This window comes from Linepithema humile, chromosome 2 (genome assembly GCF_040581485.1).
Source record: "Linepithema humile isolate Giens D197 chromosome 2, Lhum_UNIL_v1.0, whole genome shotgun sequence".
NCBI lineage: Eukaryota > Metazoa > Arthropoda > Insecta > Hymenoptera > Formicidae > Linepithema > Linepithema humile.
In genome coordinates, this window is record NC_090129.1 from 20178654 (window position 1) to 20198748 (window position 20095).

Consider the following 20095-nt stretch of genomic DNA (forward strand, 5'->3'; position numbering starts at 1 on the left):
TCAATTATTCATTAATATTAATATCATTACTACTATTATGATTATTTTTATTGCTAACATATTGATTTAATGTTAATATTACTATGAATATGAGAGCATATTTGCACCATTTGATATTACTGTTATATAAACGCTGTTATGTAAACATATAAATATTTAGTTATATTAGTTTATATAAATTTTGCAGATAAATATTTTTTTTATTTACGTGAATGAAAAATAGGGATGATACAGATAGAAATGCAGATTGATTTGCAAAAGTATTTATTAAATGTGTATTACATCCCCATACATGATTTTAATGTAATTATAAGTCGTTAATGGCGTTAATACAATCATAATAACATTAAATGTTCACGATATTGCGTCGAATACAATACTTGAAAAATTGTCGAATCAAAGTGTGTCTGTGTGCTGTAATTTTATAGAAAAAATCGTCACATTTTGAAATTGGATTTGCAAATGTCGTCGATCGTAATTTGTAATATAATTTATATATTAAAGTTAATTTTGTCTAAATGTACAGGATATTCGAGTAAAAGCTAACTTTACTGTTTTACTGATCATCAACGTTGACCAATGTTGCTTTCTTCCTATTCGAAAAATACTTATCGAGAATACACAGGTTGTAAAATGCATCACTTGATTTTCAAATAAATTTCTTTTTTCTCTTTAAATGAATATCAGTATCTTCAAAATGGAACAATTAATAATTTTTTTTTAAATAGAACAATAGAAAGAAAAAATATTATACATTCAAGTGTAGCACATTTGTCTTTACAAACATTAATCAATATAATTTCAAACTTTTATAGTTTTATTTAAAACATTCATAAGTAATTTATTTTAATAAAGTTAACTGTGAATTTAAACATCATAGTAAATGTCATAATTCAACGTGTCATAATAATTGTCATAATAAGTATCCTAAGTGTTATAACAAGTCATATCTTAAAATCTTTTAGCTCGTCAAATGTCAAATGTCAAATAATTAAAATATAGATTACATCTCCAACAAGAAAAGAATACGAGTGAATGTTTCTAATACAAATAACCGCAAATAAAAAAAATAAATATTGAATTCTCACCAATGAAACATTGAATGTTTGCTGTTAATTTTAGTGAATAATTACTCGCAAATATTTTTCTCAAACAATCCTGTGTACGCACGTGTAGTATTTGTACAGCATTTATGTATATGTACAGGATGCGACAATGGTCGAGCGCTGATCAGATAATAATCACTACCGACAACAATGTTAAAACTCTGGTGCAGGCTGCAAAAACAAAGGCACCACAAACACTTGCCTTATTTAAAACAATATATCTTTTTCTTTGTATACAAATTAGATTATTTCTTTTTCGCGTCATAGAAAATTTTTGTATAATATGAATTTGAATGTATATGTAAGCAAGTGTATATATATGTATTTATATATATATATATATGTAAATATATATATAAACATATATATATATATATATTTACATATTCATGAGATCTTAAAGTAAAAAATAGTAAATAGTCAATGATCGCTAGATTGTAACAGTGCTATTAATAGCTTGTACTACGATATTTTCTAATGATAAGATCAATGAGTTATGATAAAATTAAATAAAATAGCGCTTAAAAATAATCATTAACTCTTGATTGCGTTATTTTAATATTTTTTTTATGATAACTGTCAATCATTGATTTCTTTTTATAATTTTTTTATGAAATGCTTATTAAACTCTTATCCTTGAAAATATCGTCGTATTACATTCACGTATTATTAGCCTTAGAAAAAAATTCTATTTAAAAATCATTCCTTTCTCGCGACGAGATTTGAGCGAGATTTGTAACGCCTTCAATTTCGCAGACCGCATTTGCAAAATTACACCATAGAATCGTAGAACTACACACGACAGAAAAAACCCTTATCTAATTTGCTGTGCAAATGGTGTCGAGTGCAGCCGAAGTCCTACACGACTCCGTCAATAATCGCCACCTCGTATTACAACGAATTAAAGCGTCGACATATCCTAATCGAAAAATTCCAAAGCGCTACGTTTACCTGGATACGTGAACGAACGTGCTTCAAGAGAAGATTTGATTGATAAGCACGTCGAAATCGTACATTCTCGTTTAGTCTCAATTGCACCATGCACAGTGTGTACAAAGGTATATTATTATCGTTGATCCGAAAGCATGTTGCTCCGATGATATATATTTATTACACGAAACAAAAAATATTGAATAGAGCTATATTATATATTTGAACTTATTGAAAAAATGCGAAAATTGGCGTAGTCATATAACAGAAGAAGCGAAACGTAAAAAGTAACAGATATCTTCCTTCTTTTCATTAGCAATTCTATCAACAATATATAATATATAATTCTTTTAATTATTCATATATATAATACAATCAAATTAATAAAATCTTTTTTTTTAATATAATCTCGCAATCTTAAAAATAAATACATATAGCTTTCATGTGCTCAAATTTAGTAAATAAGATGTTTCTTTCAATTTATACTATGTACAAATTTACTTAAACTTTTTGTTTCGTGTCTTAATACAATTTTTATAAATCAATAAAATCTCTTACCGAATGAAAATAATTGCACACGCTATTCGAATAAAAATAATTGATCACATCGTTCATCAAGTTTCGCCGGGATTCGTCTTACATGTCGTAGAAAAATCCAATTAGTTCGCTTGTTAGCACTTTATCACAAAGTTCATAAAGCAGAAGGAAATCGAACCGTTTCTCTTAACATTCGCCCAGGTTTACAGTATAATTGCACAGTTATGCAAGAAGAAATATCCTTACAACATATGACACAGCAGTGGTAGGATATATGTACGTTTATATAGTGCTTTACCCTACAATCGAAATGATCCAAACATTAATACGTTCTTCAAACGTTACACGACAATTCAGCAAATCATCGATCACTTTGTTATGTTTCGTTACAGGAGAATTCGGTGTGAAAATATGAAATACGATTTCGCTTCCGTGAGAGAACGTTTGATGATATTGTGATTCAAATCAACGAGTCACGTATGTCAGTCGGGCGAAGAAAAGGCACCGATATTCATACCTTCACAGCGCGATTTAACACTTTGAATTCAAAAGTTTATGCGTTATGCAGCACTCTAAATTTAGAAATTTGCGTTTTACAATTAAGACTTTTTCATATTCATTCGTTGCATCGATCTTCTCTTCGATACTATGCATTATATATTTCTCAAATAATTTTCTCAAGAGTAAAATGTAAATGACAGAACTGTTCACAATCGAATTCAAAGTGCTAGAATGTTATTTTCATGAAAGTGGAATAAGTACAAAATGTTCTCACCACAAGCATTAATTCGCTTATCGTATTAATGTTCGTTCTGATCGCCTCGCGCATCGCATTCCAAATTTTCGATATAAAAGATATTTCTTCGTTCTCCTCGTTGAAAATGCTTGTTCGCTGCATTTTACGCTGTTGTGTACGCAAGACGTACACTCATCGTCGCTTATGGCTTTTGTATAAAGTAATTGACTATCTACTTATCATTAAGAAAAGGTACGTTGTCGTCGCATTCGGTTTCGCAATTTTTTCTACATTTGAACACAGTTACAAAGTTTGGAACATTTCAAATGTTGAGCATTTCTTTTATATATATATTATATGTATACATATACGTTTTATACATACATATTATATACACATATATATATGCATAATATATATATATGTGTGGTAAATCATATATATGTGTGTACATATATATCGTGCATATATATATATGTCTATATATACACAATGTATATATATATATATTAACTATGTGTATATGTATGTATATTTATATATGTATATATACATATATATACGTCATTATATTACTGTATATGTAAGAATATTATTAAAAGAATATGTCCGAATGCAATATTGCTTATATTCTACATACGTTGTAATATATTTATGTATATATATATAATATTTATAGACTTTCCATATATTCCTATATAACAATAACATAACTCTCTTCTGAATAAGTTTTAACAAATTGAACACAAAACTTTCTTAGGGCAAATTACATGCATTTAGTGAACGATGTTAACGGTAAAACGTGAAAGTACGGTATTACGCTTATATATGAAGCGACCCATTTCACGCCGACTTTCATCATAACGGAGACGCAACAGTCTGATCTCGCTGCAAATCATTTTAATTTTATCATTGTTATAACATTTGTTAATTACAAATAAAAAATTTCCTCAATATCAAGTAAATATATTGTTTGAGTTAAATTTGTTATTTGAATCTGTTGTTTTTTAATTAAATTCTACTTCTAGCAATCAGTTGGAAAATGAAAGCAACCGTGTTATAACTTATTTCTTTCAAAAAATTAATTAATTTTGCCTGAAATGAGTAATAAAATTAAAATTGTGAACGTCGAATACTTATGTCGAAACGAAATTGCGACATTTATGTTTCGCATATCTCCGTTATGCGAAAAGAAGGCCGCATGAGTCATCCTATACCTTTGATTAAAATGTCATCTAGTGCAGTCTACGTACTGACGGTTTCTTTACGATGCACATCTAAATTGATCCTCACCATTTATATATAAAGACTATTGTGTATCTAGCAACGGCAATATACCAGTCTGCGTAGCGAGAGCTATAATAAATCTACCATGCGATATTAAATATGTGTAACATACTCTCCGATCCCAATAATTCTACCTTATTACAAAAAAACATTAGTTTGAAAAATGTGTTATCTCTGCTATATCGATTAGCGTCAAATAAAAAAAATGCATCTCTCGTGCGTTTTAGAGATTTTTTTGACATAACAATAATAGGATAATGTGTACGCAATGCTGTGTTCTTCACGTAACAAAAATTGTTCCTTCGAGAAGATTTACATTTTATTGCACAATGTCGAATATCGACATCTCGGACTGAGTCTGCAAAGAATTTTGGCATTTCGTATTGAATACTGAAGTTGAAAAATAATAGGTTTTTGACAGCAACTTATCACTTTACGAGAATAAGAATAAATTAAAAAGATATGTAAATTATTGTAAAAGTTCTCTCTGATGAAATTAACTCTTCTAAATGTGTGACAACGAAAATAAAACGACGAAATAAGAACTTATAAAGTTAAACGAAACATAATAAACTGCAAAATTATACTACTGACTAGGCTAATTTCTTTTCTTACTATTTAAAGAAACGCAATTTGAAAATTGTCATATTTGAGAAGTATTCACTAAAAATTTGTCCGAGAAAATATACGCAAAATTAAAAAGAACACATGTAACTTATAATGAAATAAAAATATCTCGAAGAAACAACTCATTTTACAGAGTAATAACAATGAATGATGATAATTCACATATTTCCGTAGATTGTATGTATGTATATATATATGTATGTATGTATATAAAGATAATACCACAAACAAGAAACGCGTATTATCGATGAAGCAAAAATATATATATATACATATAAATAATTATATATTATTGATATCTCATAAAATCTCTCTAATATACATATATAAGGCCGAATGTACACTGACATGACATTGGTATTACGTTAACGCTTTGTTTAAACGCTCTAAGTCCGTAAGAAGCTGATACGCGAGCAACGTGAATAAAGTTAAAAATAGCGTGTAATTTGTAAGAATAAATTCGGCTCGTCTTCGCGTCGAACGAAAATAACAGCTTGTCTAACTGCACGTGGCAGCGCAATTAATCTTAACGTCGGCGCCGGCTCGTTAATCTAAACAGCAGCATTGATCATTGATAAAATCTCAATGACGGCAGTATCTTTAAATAACAAGTGTTGTGAATTTTTTCCCCTCCAAGCACAAAAATTAACAGAATGCATTCGCGTCACTCTGCCCTCCTTTCGCAGAAGAGCAGAACGAATTTGTTCTCACACTTTGTTAGACGATCTAATAATAATAATAATATTTAATAATATATCAAAAATTTGCCAACCAAAACAGGATTCTATTGAAATCACGCTTATCACCAATCACAATCATTTGTAAAATATTGTACATACATGAAACAGAAGAAGGTAACTTTACACTTCTCATTCTTCGCTATTATATAGAGCTAATGTGCAAATAAAACCTATTTTCTTTACGACAATTATTAATCGTATTGAAAAAAAACAACTGTTTATAGTCCAGTTCAAATTAGACTATATAATTATAATTGGATTAACTTCGAGAATTTTGAAATCCGAACATTCTTTTCGGTATAAAATAAAGCACTGAAGTCTATCTGCTGTATTCCAAGGATATTAAACGGGAGATACGAGTAAACCAACGGGTTGAAAACATCAATGGCAAACTCGAGGAACTATGTTAAATGTTCAACAATGGTTCTGATTGTTGTCGTCAGACATGAGCCCTTATCATATATGACTCGATAAAGTAATGAATAAAATATAACGCGATAAAGCGTACTTCGTTTTACATCGAAAACAATGTCCATAGAATTTATTAAGAATTGAATTCCAAATTTTCCAAATTTTCCAAATTTTCCAAATTATTCCCTCAATTTTTTTCTTATTGAACTACTAAATATCCGATGAAATGCATCCGAAGAAATATCCGAAAGAATGGCATCACGCCGATTTAAATTACGCAATTTCGAGTACTCTAATAATGTAACAAAAAAAATGTACAATTGCACAATTTGGATTTGCAAGTAGAGAAGATAAACAATCTCTCAACTCCACGATACAACGTGTATTTTTCCAATAAATGTCCGTTTAAGTTCACTTGAAGAAACAAGCATCATGATATGACGCCCATTTTCATTTTGCGCACACTAATGCGTCGTTTAACTATGCTACTTTGAATTGTCACTAGTTTACCACGTTTACAAGCAACCTTGCATCCGGAGTTAAACATCTATTACTCCAATTTATCATTACACATACGTAATATGTAATAATGCAGTACCTTTTGTCATAAAAAATCGTAAGCCTTAGTCGTACTTCGAACAAGGTCATTTGTAATTACAGGATGGATAATTATCGTCACCGAAACGCGTTAACAAACCTGTTCCAGAATAGAAATCTCAACATATTTGATCTATGCATATCTTTATCGCAAATACAATTTTAATTAAAACGCTCTTGAGCTTCAATGTAAACATAGTATGATTCATCAAGCTGAGAAAAACAATATTTTTTTGCAAAGCAAACATATTACAAGTGCGATCACACTTTCTCCTATAAACATTTTTTTAAAGAAGAAACAGGTTTCTTAACTGATTTCCTTAAAGCGAGTTTTTTATACTTTAAGAGCAGCTTTGGGAGACCAGTGGTGAAAACGTGCGGGTCCTGCGGGATAAGAAGGCGGATGTACCCACTTGTTCCCCCGGTGGCCCATAAAGGGCGGCGGTGAAGGGCCACCGAGGAAATGCGGAGGCATTATATTGTACCACGGCTGGCTGATCGGATGAGGACCGTAACCCATGTTGAAGGAGTGACCGAACCACGAACGATTTCTGTTCACGTGTAGTCTAGGACTATTCAAATTACGCTTCCTACCTGTACCGTTATTGCTATGCTGTTGATTTTGATTAGCGGTGCTTAGCGGTTTTGATTTTGACTGTTGTTGCTCTGTGCTAGCGGTTAGAGGGGATTTCTGAAACATGAAACACACCGAGTTTATTTTACTACACAGTCGACACGATACGAGATACAAAAAAAGAATGTAAATAAACTCTGAACAGGATTACTGTGGATTCTTCAGCGTGTACTTGTTAAATCTTTTTTTCCATCCGTTTTTATTAAGGAACCATTATCTATAGTTTATATTTACATACGTTTTACATACATTAAGGAATTTAATTCGCTTCAATTTATTCTGAGAAAAACGTCTATTTAAAAAAATAATCACGTTGGAAGCACTCACCTGTATCTTGGTAGACCCCATATGGGCTTGCTTGTTCTCTTTCTCTGCATTCTCGTGACGGTCGTTTTGGAAGATGGGTACGGTGTTCTCTTTGTCTTCGAACGATGCCAGTGTGCAGTAGGATCCCTTGCTCTCACCGAATCGACAGCAGACCTCGTTAGGATCCACCCACAGCGTCAGTTCCACAGGCAGGTCCAAGTCTTCGTATTTCACTCCAGCGGCATTCGCAGCACTCTCCAGAGTCGCGTCCCGGCGATTGTGACCATTGACGCGAATACAGCGGTAGCCCTGGCCTTTGAACGGCTTGTCCGGAAACCAGTGGTTCTTGAAGCGTTCCGCCAACACCTCGACCAGGTGCCGTTTAAAGCAGTCCAGTTGATCGGGACTAAATTTTTCGCTTTTTTCGATCAGCTGTACTATGAACAGTACCGCCGCCTTGATCTCGTTGAGCATGTTGCCGCTGTCGTATGTCCGAATTACAGATCGTCTGGGTGCACCTCTCCTGATACCACAATAGCAAGCTCTCGGAAACTAAAGTACCATTCGCCCAAGCCACAGTGGAGCACATAGAGCCCTTCTGCACCGTTGCAGCGTTCAAATTCTTCAGAATCTATGTTTTCGGCGCGTATTGTCGGCGTCTTGATTGCACAACCTTGGTATCCTCGAAATTTGTCGCAACTATGTAATCCTTGTATTCCGCTAATGCTGCTAAAATCTATGCACAAATAGAAAAAAAAGTATGATTATCGTACATATTACATTTTGATATTATGTCTCGAGATTTTGAGCGTTTTATAATTCGATAAATAAGGTCGAAGAGTGAAATCAGATTTTAAAAATAGAAAAATAGCATTCGAAAAAGTGTAATCTAGCACATGAGTAGATTTGCTAATCAGCACACTCGCGACAGTAAATATAAGCGCATGAGTCAATGAGATCTTGATAAAAACTCTGATTCACCCTCGAAAATTCCGTCCACATGGCAGCGCTACGCCAGCACACTCGAAAAAAAAAACTGGAACACGAGGTGCGTTCCACTTTCCAGCGAACTGACCGAACCGCTTAGAAACACTGTGCTGCGAGGCGCACCGTTTGTTTGTTTTTTCTCGGTACTTAGGCGAGAGCACGTGTTTCGCCGGACGGAATCAACGCGATCGATGCCGCACGGTCGAGGTAATGTCGTGTTATCGGCACGCGCGACGCGAACGATCGCACTAGCGCGACGAATCAGACCACAATATGTTATGCATGCGCGCGGATCAGGTTATGCAGCGTAATGGCACAGGCGAGTAGGTTAGGAAGAATCGCGTATTAAGTTACGAGGATGGCAGCTCGCATCATTCGCGCGAAATGCACCGCTGCTGAGCGAAAACGACTTTGGTTCTCTATATCGCGCGTTCCAGCGCGCCCGCGAGCTCCGTCGACGTGATGCGTACAATTTATGCCAGCTCATTGCTGTTGCTGCATACCAGGTCGCGGTTCACGAACAATTTTCCCTGAATCGCGCGAAACGCGTTTAATCGAGCGGCCGTGCATGTGACCGATGTGAGTCCGACGCTGCGCAAATTCCTTATCACGCTACTATAGCCACATTAAATCGATCTTACGTTCGGTGATGAAAATTTCGTGTACTGCTATGAAACTACTACGTCTTCTTTCTCTTTAAATAAACGTACCCGACCCAACACGTGTTACGTTGCACCAATGACCAAGGAGCATAGCTTTCGTATAGAAGTGCGTACCTTGGCAATTGCCTTCTCACAACTGGACAAATCCGCTTGTCCAATAATGGAGGATTCACACACTGCGTCCGATATCCAATAATAGAGCTTGTTTTCTAGAGGATGAAATATCTCTAACTAGAATTTCTAGAAAACAAGCTCTATTATTGGATATCGGACGCAGTGTAAATTCTCCATAAGTGACGTCAGATTGAGACCTGGGCATCGATCATGTAATTTTTCCCTAGGAGCGGAAACGTGAAAATTTCACAAATAGAATTGTCTAATTCACATAAAAGTTTTCATTTTTTACATGATCGATGATCAGGGGGTCGATTGTGTATCATGCAATGTAGTGAAAATTACAAAAATGAGCAAATTAAAAGAAATCGGTAAAACAAACGACTCCAGGATTCCCTTAAGGTCACCTAAAAATCACTAAAATTTTTAAATGGAAATCTCCATTTTTTGTTACATATTCTTATAGCTGACTTCGGGAGCTTTTTAGAACGCTATAAAGTTATTTTTCATTAAGAACTTTTCGAGTTATGAGGCTTGAAAGTTACTGTAGAGTAAGAGAGAAAGAGAATAAGGCAATGCACTTCGTTCTCTCTCATTAAAAAGGGACAAGGTAAACCCAGATCAATTTTATTAGCCAATCAGCGCACATACGATAGTGACGCTTTAAAAATTTACGAACTTGCCAATACTGCAAGAACGTATCTTACTGTTTTGTTTGGAACTTTACAGTATTAACTCAGCTGACAAAACTAAGCACACGTGGTTGGAATTGAATTTTAATTCGATTTGTGCTTGTGTATTTGCGTCTGCGGAAAATGTTAAACAGTCAAAGAAACGCGCCTAACATTCTAATAACAGGTATGCAATAATATTTATAATTTTGACGCAGAATTATTTAATATAAACTATGAATATTTGTTCAAAATAATCAATGTTTTTTAGGCACACCTGGCGTGGGCAAAAGTCTCATGTCACGTATGCTGTCGGAGAAAACCGATTTAAAATGGGTCGATGTCAGCAAACTGGCTACAGAGAACGCGTGTCTGGATGAGTTTGACGAAGAGTATCAATGCAGAGTGTTAGATGAAGAGAAGGTAATAATATGATCTTATCATATCAATTTTAGCCGAGATAGAATCTATAAGATATTACTTACTAATATTTCTTATAAAACATACAACTTAAACGTATTTCTTTAACATTATATGCTAAATGCATAAATCTTTGCATAATGTCTTTTTCTAGTTACTAAATGGAATGGAGAATCTTATGAACGAAGGAGGGAAAATTGTGGATTATCACAGTGCTGAATTATTCCCTGAAAGATGGTTTGACATTGTATTTGTACTCAGGACAGATAATACTATCCTATATGATCGACTCAAGGAAAGGGGCTATTGTGGAAAGAAACTGGAGGACAACATAGATTGCGAAATTTTCCAAACTATTCTTGAGGAAGCAAAAGAATCTTACAGGGAGGAGATAGTACATGAACTAATGAGTAATTCTTTAGAACAGTTGGCAGATAATGTACTTGTAATATGCCAGTGGGTGGAGCAATGGAAAATAGATAATCAGCAGAACTGAAAAGATGTGTAGCGGCTGTCAATCTGACTTACTCTCGTTTTATATATTTACTATTTTAATTAGATTAGATATTGTGTAAGCTACATATTCATTAAAAGCAAAAAGGTTGATTGATAAGATGCAATTGTATAAGTAGATATAATTTACAAAATTTATTGCTTAAAATCTGTACATTATACATTATTTTATACAGAAACAAATATTTGTTATTTGCAAAAGCTGCAATATATTTATTCTATTATACCTAAATCATGCTTTAGTTTCTTCAATCTATTGTCTATAGTATTGTAATATTTCATTTTTATTAAGATTTTTGTTGCTGTTTCAATATCTTCCTTGTTAAATGCATCTGCTACTTGCCTAAAAAAATTTTAAATGTGTTATTGAAAGAAATATTTAGTAGTATATTTAAAGCTACTAAAAATGAGCATTACATTGTCAGTGTATTAAGCAGTTCTTTAGATTCTTTGGCCAATTTCAAGATTTTATCTCTGTCATCCACTGCATTATCTATCTCTTCATTTCGCTCCATAATCTCCATGAGAAATTTTGGATTCAAGTTGGTAGTTCCTTCTGGTATTGATATACCTTTTAATTGCAACATATATAATCCTCTTTTTAATGGATTTGCCAATGTGCTATAAGCCTTATTTATTAGAGAGGACAAATTCTCTGAGATTTGTCTTTCTTTCTATTGACAGTTAAAACAAATAAACTTTATTTATTACAAACTTTACTTACAGGTGAGAATAGAGAATTTCAGTAAGCATAAATTAAAAAGTTTTTAACAAAAAATTATGTAATAAAATTCTCTTTAACAACACAAACTTGCCTCAGATTTGTTACCAAATTTGTCAGGATGCAGCATTTTCTGTAATTCCTTGTACTTTCTGTGAATCTCCTCATTTACCACATTGTAATTCTTCTTGACGCCGATGATGTCAAAATAATTCAAGTTCTGCGGCAGTTCCTGCAACACTTTGCACTTCGAACAGAATAGGTCTGACTTGAACATGTAGTCGCAATTCCAGCATTTTGGTGGGCTGTCACTGCAGAATCGCAAAGCTCCCAAGGAGATCGTAGGTTGAACTGTACTTTTCGATGATGCATGATACGAATACAGCTTACGCTGCTGCTTGACCGGGCTTAACGTCCTAATGGACCTTTCGATGATTCTCGCGACAAACATTTTTTTAATGCAATCTCATCATAACCTGCAAGGAGGATAATTCATAAGTTCAGTGAAAGTTCCTGCAACGCTTGCGTAGAAAGACATTGATAAAAATATAATATTTTTATAGTATCATGCAAAAAGACGGACTATTATCTCAAATAAAAAAGAATAGAATTAATCGAACGGATTATTTCTTTTGCAAGTACGCGCCAACGTGGAGTATCTCGATCAATTTCGATTACTCGAAATTATTTTAATCATTATTGTTACGTATATGAACTAGTTATTAAATCAGCTGTACTAACATGCTAACTGGATTCCTAATTATTTCAACGATTTGTGTGCGATGACTCTTCGTAAAGCAAACGAATCTCATCTAGTTTGACAGTTCTACTCGACGTCTTCGTACCTGTTCTATGCTGCACTTGAAACGAGACAGGCGCTGTTGAAAGCCTTTAGCGAAAAGGAAAGAGCAAAAGTTCGGAGCAGCTCAAAGAAAGTGTGTGCAGCACACGTAACGCAACATATGATCCAACTTCGTTTTTAAATGCATGCAGAATGCGACGTGATCCGTGACAAGTGCGATGCATTTTGTTAGCAATCGGCCCGACTGATTTTTTTGTCGGCTGATGCACGCAATGCACGATACGATTATCGCGTATCACAAGGTGTGCGAGCTGTTGTCTGAGGTGGTATTCGAATTTCATAACTTCCGCCTCGATAAAGCGTTATCAGACCGTATCAACGCGCGATGACGATGGCTGCTTTTTGGTTAATTCGAGCAGATGGTCCATGGTAATTGTATTTAACTTACAATATCGCATGTTGATTTGACGAGTGACTAGAATTATGAACCCAACTACGAATCGCGGTTACGAGAACAACGTGTTTTGCAGAGTTTGACGAGAGCTAGAAACTAGCGCGAGTGTCCTTGGAGCTTTCCTTGAAAACTCTATATTGAAAAACAAAAAAAGATGGGCGATCATCAGCAGCAGTTGAGTAATTTAATCAAATGGTTGAGCACTTTCGACCTCCAGGCGCCACACAGTTCCGCGGATGACATAAGCGATGGGGTTGCCCTGGCGGAGGTTTTAACGCAAATTGCGCCAGAATGGTTCTCAGCGGTCTGGAAAGCAAAGATTAAGACTGACGTGGGTGCAAATTGGCGTCTCAGAGTGAGTAACATGAAGAAGATCGTGGAGGCCGTGATGGAGTATTACATGGAGTGCCTGAACCAGCAGCTGTCCGGCTACGTCAAGCCAGACGCAATTAAGATCGGCGAGCACTGCGACAGTGACGAGCTGCGCCGTCTGCTACAGCTGATTCTCGGCTGCGCTGTCAACTGCGACCAAAAGCAGCAGTATATCACCAGAATGAAGAGCATGGATGAGACCGTGCAGCGAGCGATAATGCAGAGTATACAACAGTTGGAGAGAGCGCTGAGCCCAGGCACCAGTATTTCCAGTGATTCCATTGCTTTCAACATTGAGCCTATGGAGCTGGACGTGGCCGATGGAGCCCAGCAGAGACTCTACGCAGAGCTTCAGGCTACAGTGGATATAAAGGATCAGCTGGCGCAGAGATGTCACGAGCTCGATCAGCAGCTGTCTTTGTTGCAGGAGGAGAAAACCGCCTTGATTGCGGAAAATAAGAAGCTCCAGGAACGACTGGACGAATTTGAGAATCCGGAGGACTCTGGTTCTATCCTAAAGTATTCTGGATTGCGGAAGCAAGTGGAAGCTCTGAAGGATGAGCTCTTCAAGATGGAAACATCGAGGGACGATTACAGATTAAAAGTGGAGCTGTTGGAGAAGGAGGTGTTGGAGCTACAGTCGAGACAGGAGGATCTGCAGAAGGCGGCTGACGAAGCAAATCACCTGAAGGACGAAGTGGACGCCTTGAGAGAAACAGCGGATAAAGTAGCCAAGTACGAAATTACGATCGAGTCATATAAGAAGAAAATGGAGGATCTAAGTGACTTGAAGAGGCAAGTGAAAATACTGGAGGACATGAATGTCGAGTATTTGCAAGTTAAACTCGATTACGAAGAGGAGGTAAAACGCACGACAATGTTGCGCAGTCATCTGGAGGCGTGCAAGCAGCAGCTCACGGAAGTCCATCACAGACTGGACGAGCAAAGCAATAAATATGATCGATTGGAGTTCGAAGGAAAGAAGATGGAGGCGAAACTGGGTGCTGTGCAAAGAGAGAGAGACCGGCTGATCATTGAGAGAGATGCCCTGAAGGAGACAAACGATGAGTTGAAGTGCACACAGCTACAAGCCGCCGAGAACGTAGCGAAATCCAGCGCCGACAGCACCGGCGTCGCCGGCACCGAGATGATTCCGCTCGAAGTCAAGGAAAAGATTCTCTCACTGCAGCTGGAGAACAAGATGCTGAAGATGAAGTTAACGGGCAACGAGGACAAGCTGCCGAGCGTGCAGGCGTTACTCGAGGACTCCGAGGAGCGTCTGAACACGCTGCGAGGACAAAACCGTAAAGCGAATCAAAGGATAATGGAGTTGGAGACCAAACTAGAAGAAGCCATGGGTAATCAAGTGACTGGTGACAACAAGACCGACAACGTGGGCCTGAATCAGAAGGTGTCTCAGCTGCAGGACGAACTGCGAAAAACGCAAACTGAAAAGGAGCGACTGGCCTTGCAGCTGGAAGAACGCGAAGGCGCTCTGCAGACTCAAAAGCAGAAGGTCTTTGCTGTTCAAGAGAAATTAACTCGGAAGGAATTCGAGAACGCCGCGCTCGAAGAACGCTACAAGAAGTACATCGAGAAGGCCAAGAGCGTCATAAAGAGTTTGGACCCGAAGCAGAGCAATTCTACGCCGAGCGAGGTCGTCGTGTTGCGCAATCAGCTATTGGAGCAGCGCAAAATGATCGAGGACATGGAGCGTTCCATGAAGGAGACCAGATTTTTGCGAGAAATGGAGGAGAAGCTGATGGTGACCGCCTTTCACAGACTGGGCTTGAATTGTCACAGGGAGGTGATAGATCAGCGTCTCGCGGCGCTCAGCTCGGGACAGGGCCAGTCCTTCCTGGCCAGGCAAAGACAACCCTCGACGAGACGACATCCACCTTATAACTCGAAATGAGGGCGCGAAAAAGCGAGTCGACGTCAGGCTTAAGTATTACGGAGTAAAGTGGTAAATATATAGTCATTTGAGATAGTTTGTCACAGTGCAATAAGTACGATTCTCTTATATTTTTATTTGCGAACTTAATAATCGTGAACTTTTATCAATCACTTCAGATTGAACATCATTCATTGATATCTGTGACTCAACATTTAGATATTACATTAATCTCTCTGTTGCCTCAACTGATTCTATCTTTCCCGATATAGATACAATTCGAAGCAAAAATTAGATATCTCTACTTTTTAATAAAATTGTAGTTTTTTATAGTCTTTCTCTCGTCTCGACAATATAAAAACATTACAAATTGTAAACGAACGAAAGCCCTCCATTAGCTGTAAACTTTTAGATGTATATTCAGCCATTCTGTCTTCCTGTAAAATTATCAAACAGAGATATCTAATTCTGATATTTGATTCTCTACAAATCCGATCCTCGTCCAAGTAGCGTTACAATTTTCTGGCTATTAGAGATGTGCTAACATAAATGTTCCTGTATCTTTAATGAATATATAAAAAAAATAATTTTGCTCGAACATCTCCAATGGCTGGAAAAGCAAATACAAATTTTTACATACTTTCACATTTTGCGTCTATATCGTAAATATTTACCTTATTTATTTTACTTAGATTGAGCTCAAATGAAAGAATATATATATGGAATCAATTATGGAATAAATGATTATAAGACACAAATTGACACAATACAGTTTTGCTTCGCAATACGCTAGATATTGCACAAAACGTTGAATATTCTGTAATATGAATAGATGTTATTCCATCTAGTGAGGTTTTTAATCCATACTCGCAATGAACCATTGTAGATTCGAATATATTGTATACTTTTATAATGTTGACGCTTACATCGATAGGATGATTGAGACTATACGTTTATTGTTATTTGCCTTGTGCAATAGTACATAATGAAATTAACCGTTGTAAATATAATGTACATGCTATATATACAACATATCTCTGGGTTTAGAAAAATAATATACATATTACACAAATGCATAGAACTTATTCATATATTTATATCTTTGTAGTCGGCACGTTAATGTTACGACTAACATAATTTATTTGATACATTTTATGTTACTCCTATTATATATCCATTTTACAATTCTATTTTACAATCCTCCAAATGCATGCTGCAGTGAAGAAAACAGTTGGAAAACCGATGCATGGAATGTACATACAGAGAGATGAATAAATATATAAATACACTATAATATATGACACATTATGGAAGCAAATTTTATCAATACCTACATATAATTATGTATCAGAAAACAAATATCCTATTATAATAGAATATTCATAATACTTGTTAAAACTCCGACTCGCTGTCATAATTCATGATTCTTTTTTAACGGCAAGATTGTTCGACAATCACTTAATTTATATGTATCTTAACTTCCTGCTATTATCTAGTTTGCTCATTATATGAATACATCTGTTTTACATGTCATGTCTGTATGACGGAAATACAAAACAAAAAAAATGCTTCGGAAATAATATTTGTTCCAATTCAAACATTTCAGTTTCAGATCTCGTTTAGTTTCTATATTTTAAGGATTTATTTATTTTTGCATCTCATGTACTTGTTTTCCAAAACACCTTATATAATTGGAAGTATTATTTATAATTATTTCCCTGAGTTTGTAACGCTATAAAACATATCAAAATAGAACGAATATTTCTATAAATTTCAATATATATGTATATATCGTGATGCTCTCGCAAGTGTGTGTTTTGCTTTCGTCTAATAGCTTAACTAGTTCCTACATAATTGTAAACTTAAACATGTACAACATTGACTAATCTTGCTATTATTCATAAAACATAACACAAATTTTAAACATGAATTTGGAAAATAAATCAAATTTTGATAGAAATAATAAATTTGAAAAAAATCGATCTAAAGTAAAATGTAAATAAATCTTCAGCACATTTCATTAACGATGAAACCAAACTTTTGAAATTGGAATATAAGTACTTACTGGATAAATATTTAGTTTTCATGATTGAACTGCTGAGAGTTGCATGTTTTCAATCATAACTTGACGTTCATGATGCAATTTATTAATATACATAGATACTCGATTATTGTGCGTGATTGGTTTTGAATTTTGCATTTTTGCAATTCTTTGTAAATCAGGATAACATTTCTGATAATAAAAAATTGCACTAAGAAAATCCCAAAGACTGAATTCAGGCCATAATACATTGGTAAAATAGACACAAGCATCAGAGATCTAAAAAGTGATTCAAATAAAGTTATTTTAGATGCAGATAATATTTTAGATACAAACGAATATAGAATAAAATATGTCTTCTCACTTGCCACATCAGGAAGTCACTGATTCGAAGTTCGCCTGAAGTACGAATTAACAAATCTGGATTTGGAGATTTGTAAGTATACAAGCAATTAGAAATCAAATCTTCATTCACATCTTCCGGTAAAATTTCATTGTACTTCACACCTTTTGTTATATCTTTAATTGCATGAGTAATTTCATCCTTTGCTGTGGTCATATTAAAATGATGTTAAAAATTTTTTTTAAGTAAAATTTAAAGAAACATCTTACAATGTTCATGCTTACATGTATAAGCAAAAGCAACATTCAAAAATGCTTTATTATTGTCCTGAGTCATGATCATGGCTTCAGCGATTAATTTACACATATCTTCTGGAAGTAAAGATAAATTACCAATCACACGAATACATACACCATGTTCCATCAGTTTGTCTCTGGAAACATTACATTTGTAAGTATACAATTATTCTGTTCCATGATTGTGAGGCATAATTGAATATCCTTAAAATCTCATACATACTTTTCTTCTAAAAGCCTTTTAAATTTTTGCTTGGCTAGTTCCATAAGTCCATCAACTTCCTCTTTAGAACGTTTAAAGTTCTCTATACTGAAAGCATAAACTGTGACTTCTGTAATACCAAGGTCCATGCACCAACTTAAAGTTTCTGCTAGTTTATTAAATCTGTAAATAGAACATAAGAATATAATGGACTGTGGTATCGATACGAACTGTCTTTAAAAATACGTACCCTCTTGTGTGCCCCTCTACTTTCGCCACTTTCTGCTTATTCGCATAACGTCTATTACCGTCCATTATAAATGCTACGTGTCTCGGCACTTGACCGGTCTTGACAATCTTTAAGATTAAGGATTGAAACCAGTTTAACGTGCGCTCTCTTATCCATGACATTGTAGTTTCAACAATCTTACATAGACGATTGTACAAAAATAAACAGTTTGCTCACAACTGACTGCCAAACTTGCTGTAGGGCAAATAACAGTTAATTTTTACTGATGTACATTTATAGAAGTACGTTAGTTTTCTAACCAACGGTGAGCACAGTAATTGGTTGTTAGTCATCGTCTAACCTTTGTACGAGGACTGAAAACTTATTTGTGACTTTACACTTTGTTTTCGCGAACATTTTAATTATCGGCTTTATCTATGCACGTTAATTGCGTCCGATATTCTTATCGTTGTCCAACGATGCGTCTTTTTTCCGCAATTTTTTCGCAATCGTCAGGTACTTCTTAACGAAAATGCATTTCCGACACTCGCGTGCATGCAAGGTTATCTCTCTTATCGTACTATTGCATGAGCCGGATCAACTATCACGGCGACTCTCGACGGACATTTCCCTTATCGCCGGTCGCCGAAACTAACCAAATATTAGGGATGCCCGGTGTCATGCTCGACGAAAATCGAGCGGAACTAAATGAAGCGTCATGTGTTTTAATGGGTCCGACGTGACGTATGCAAAGAACATGTGATGCACGCGATCTTATCCGGCATCAGCCGATGCATCCGCGACTGCCATCTTGCTATATCGCTTCCCCTTCACTAATTTATGCAAAGTGAACGTTATACAAATAGAAACTCGTCCTGCAATGGTATCATAAATAGCGTATATTTATAATACAACTTGGCAAAATGAGGCGAATTTACTACGTGTATATGAGTGTGTGTGTATATATATATATATATATATATTGTGCTGTGTGTTACTGCATGCTATATTTTCATCGCTTCTTGCGATTGCGTCATACGCACAGAGCGATATATTTTATATCTATATATATATATAAGTATATATAGTCTACATTTTTTCATTTAAAAAAATTTTTTAGTTAGTAATTGCAATAAATGAAGCAGTTATTTTTAAATATTACAAATATGTGCATGAACTTTTCTTTCGACCGTTTGAGAACAAGTATAATTGTTTCTAATGGACAGAAAAAATTTTTATTTTGAAGAATATATTTTTCAGTTATATGCAGCTGAACGTATTCTTTTTATTTTCATCGCAAATATCAATTATTCGTGTCGTATAACTGTATTTATTAAAAATGTACAGCAGTTTGAGCAATATAAATGATAATAGTATTCTGTTACGTATAAGTTTAATACATAATTCTTCGATTATTCTTGCAGAAGTCTTCATTGATCATCGCGAACAATTGTTATCGAATA

The 20095-nt window shown here is 35.1% G+C and overlaps 5 protein-coding genes across 9 annotated transcripts; 2 read left to right on the plus strand and 3 right to left on the minus strand.

Moving 5' to 3' along the window:
* Positions 1-247: 247 nt before the first annotated feature.
* LOC105679197 (protein BTG3-like) lies at positions 248-9693 on the minus strand. Of its 3 annotated transcripts, none has more exons than XM_012379085.2 (3): positions 9609-9693; positions 7933-8647; positions 248-7662 (listed from the first exon to the last, which is right to left on the minus strand). In XM_012379085.2, exons 2-3 carry the CDS (start codon positions 8383-8385, stop codon positions 7306-7308), a joined length of 810 nt encoding a protein of 269 aa, XP_012234508.1. In that variant the 5' UTR covers positions 8386-8647; positions 9609-9693; the 3' UTR covers positions 248-7305. The 3 variants fall into 3 exon arrangements, with proteins under 3 accessions (XP_012234508.1, XP_012234506.1, XP_012234507.1); XM_012379083.2 differs by having other exon boundaries at positions 9540-9671; XM_012379084.2 differs by lacking the exon at positions 9609-9693 and adding an exon at positions 8893-9503.
* Positions 9694-10131: 438 nt separating this feature from the next.
* Ak6 (adenylate kinase isoenzyme 6) lies at positions 10132-11479 on the plus strand. The gene is made up of 4 exons (XM_012378967.2): positions 10132-10284; positions 10404-10532; positions 10617-10768; positions 10920-11479. The coding sequence occupies exons 2-4, from the start codon at positions 10490-10492 to the stop codon at positions 11259-11261; spliced, it is 537 nt and encodes a 178-aa protein (XP_012234390.1). The 5' UTR covers positions 10132-10284; positions 10404-10489; the 3' UTR covers positions 11262-11479.
* On the minus strand, positions 11386-12984 carry Hsc20 (iron-sulfur cluster co-chaperone protein HscB-like protein, mitochondrial). Of its 2 annotated transcripts, none has more exons than XM_012378964.2 (4): positions 12845-12984; positions 12094-12475; positions 11696-11952; positions 11386-11621 (listed from the first exon to the last, which is right to left on the minus strand). In XM_012378964.2, the coding sequence occupies exons 2-4, from the start codon at positions 12448-12450 to the stop codon at positions 11492-11494; spliced, it is 744 nt and encodes a 247-aa protein (XP_012234387.1). In that variant the 5' UTR covers positions 12451-12475; positions 12845-12984; the 3' UTR covers positions 11386-11491. The 2 variants fall into 2 exon arrangements, with proteins under 2 accessions (XP_012234387.1, XP_012234386.1); XM_012378963.2 differs by having other exon boundaries at positions 12741-12878.
* A 425-nt stretch (positions 12985-13409) lies between these two features.
* Positions 13410-16824, plus strand: hook (hook microtubule tethering protein). The gene has a single exon (XM_012378961.2). It carries the CDS (start codon positions 13410-13412, stop codon positions 15540-15542), a length of 2133 nt encoding a protein of 710 aa, XP_012234384.1. The 3' UTR covers positions 15543-16824.
* On the minus strand, positions 16594-19489 carry Dhdds (Dehydrodolichyl diphosphate synthase subunit). Of its 2 annotated transcripts, XM_012378962.2 has the most exons (6): positions 18994-19489; positions 18654-18887; positions 18425-18586; positions 18190-18338; positions 17927-18111; positions 16594-17841 (listed from the first exon to the last, which is right to left on the minus strand). In XM_012378962.2, the coding sequence occupies exons 2-6, from the start codon at positions 18812-18814 to the stop codon at positions 17605-17607; spliced, it is 894 nt and encodes a 297-aa protein (XP_012234385.1). In that variant the 5' UTR covers positions 18815-18887; positions 18994-19489; the 3' UTR covers positions 16594-17604. The 2 variants fall into 2 exon arrangements, with proteins under 2 accessions (XP_012234385.1, XP_067204755.1); XM_067348654.1 differs by having other exon boundaries at positions 18654-19489.
* Between the last annotated feature and the right edge of the window lie 606 nt (positions 19490-20095).

What these genes read in the sequence shown, in the direction of transcription:
- LOC105679197 (XM_012379085.2), bottom strand. Translation starts at nt 8,385, where the DNA reads ATGCTCAACGAGATCAAGGCGGCGGTACTGTTCATAGTACAGCTGATC. An exon ending in TGGGGTCTACCAAGATACAG is followed by an intron (nt 7,663 to 7,932) that starts GTGAGTGCTTCC and finishes TTCATGTTTCAG; the next exon opens with AAATCCCCTCTAACCGCTAG.
- Ak6 (XM_012378967.2), top strand. Translation starts at nt 10,490, where the DNA reads ATGTTAAACAGTCAAAGAAACGCGCCTAACATTCTAATAACAG. An exon ending in GCCTAACATTCTAATAACAG is followed by an intron (nt 10,533 to 10,616) that starts GTATGCAATAAT and finishes AATGTTTTTTAG; the next exon opens with GCACACCTGGCGTGGGCAAA. An exon ending in GAGTGTTAGATGAAGAGAAG is followed by an intron (nt 10,769 to 10,919) that starts GTAATAATATGA and finishes GTCTTTTTCTAG; the next exon opens with TTACTAAATGGAATGGAGAA.
- Hsc20 (XM_012378964.2), bottom strand. Translation starts at nt 12,450, where the DNA reads ATGTTTGTCGCGAGAATCATCGAAAGGTCCATTAGGACGTTAAGCCCG. An exon ending in AATTTGGTAACAAATCTGAG is followed by an intron (nt 11,953 to 12,093) that starts GCAAGTTTGTGT and finishes AACTGTCAATAG; the next exon opens with AAAGAAAGACAAATCTCAGA. An exon ending in CTGCTTAATACACTGACAAT is followed by an intron (nt 11,622 to 11,695) that starts GTAATGCTCATT and finishes AAATTTTTTTAG; the next exon opens with GCAAGTAGCAGATGCATTTA.
- hook (XM_012378961.2), top strand. Translation starts at nt 13,410, where the DNA reads ATGGGCGATCATCAGCAGCAGTTGAGTAATTTAATCAAATGGTTGAGC.
- Dhdds (XM_012378962.2), bottom strand. Translation starts at nt 18,814, where the DNA reads ATGTCATGGATAAGAGAGCGCACGTTAAACTGGTTTCAATCCTTAATC. An exon ending in GTAGAGGGGCACACAAGAGG is followed by an intron (nt 18,587 to 18,653) that starts GTACGTATTTTT and finishes TTCTATTTACAG; the next exon opens with ATTTAATAAACTAGCAGAAA. An exon ending in GTGACTTCCTGATGTGGCAA is followed by an intron (nt 17,842 to 17,926) that starts GTGAGAAGACAT and finishes ATCACTTTTTAG; the next exon opens with ATCTCTGATGCTTGTGTCTA.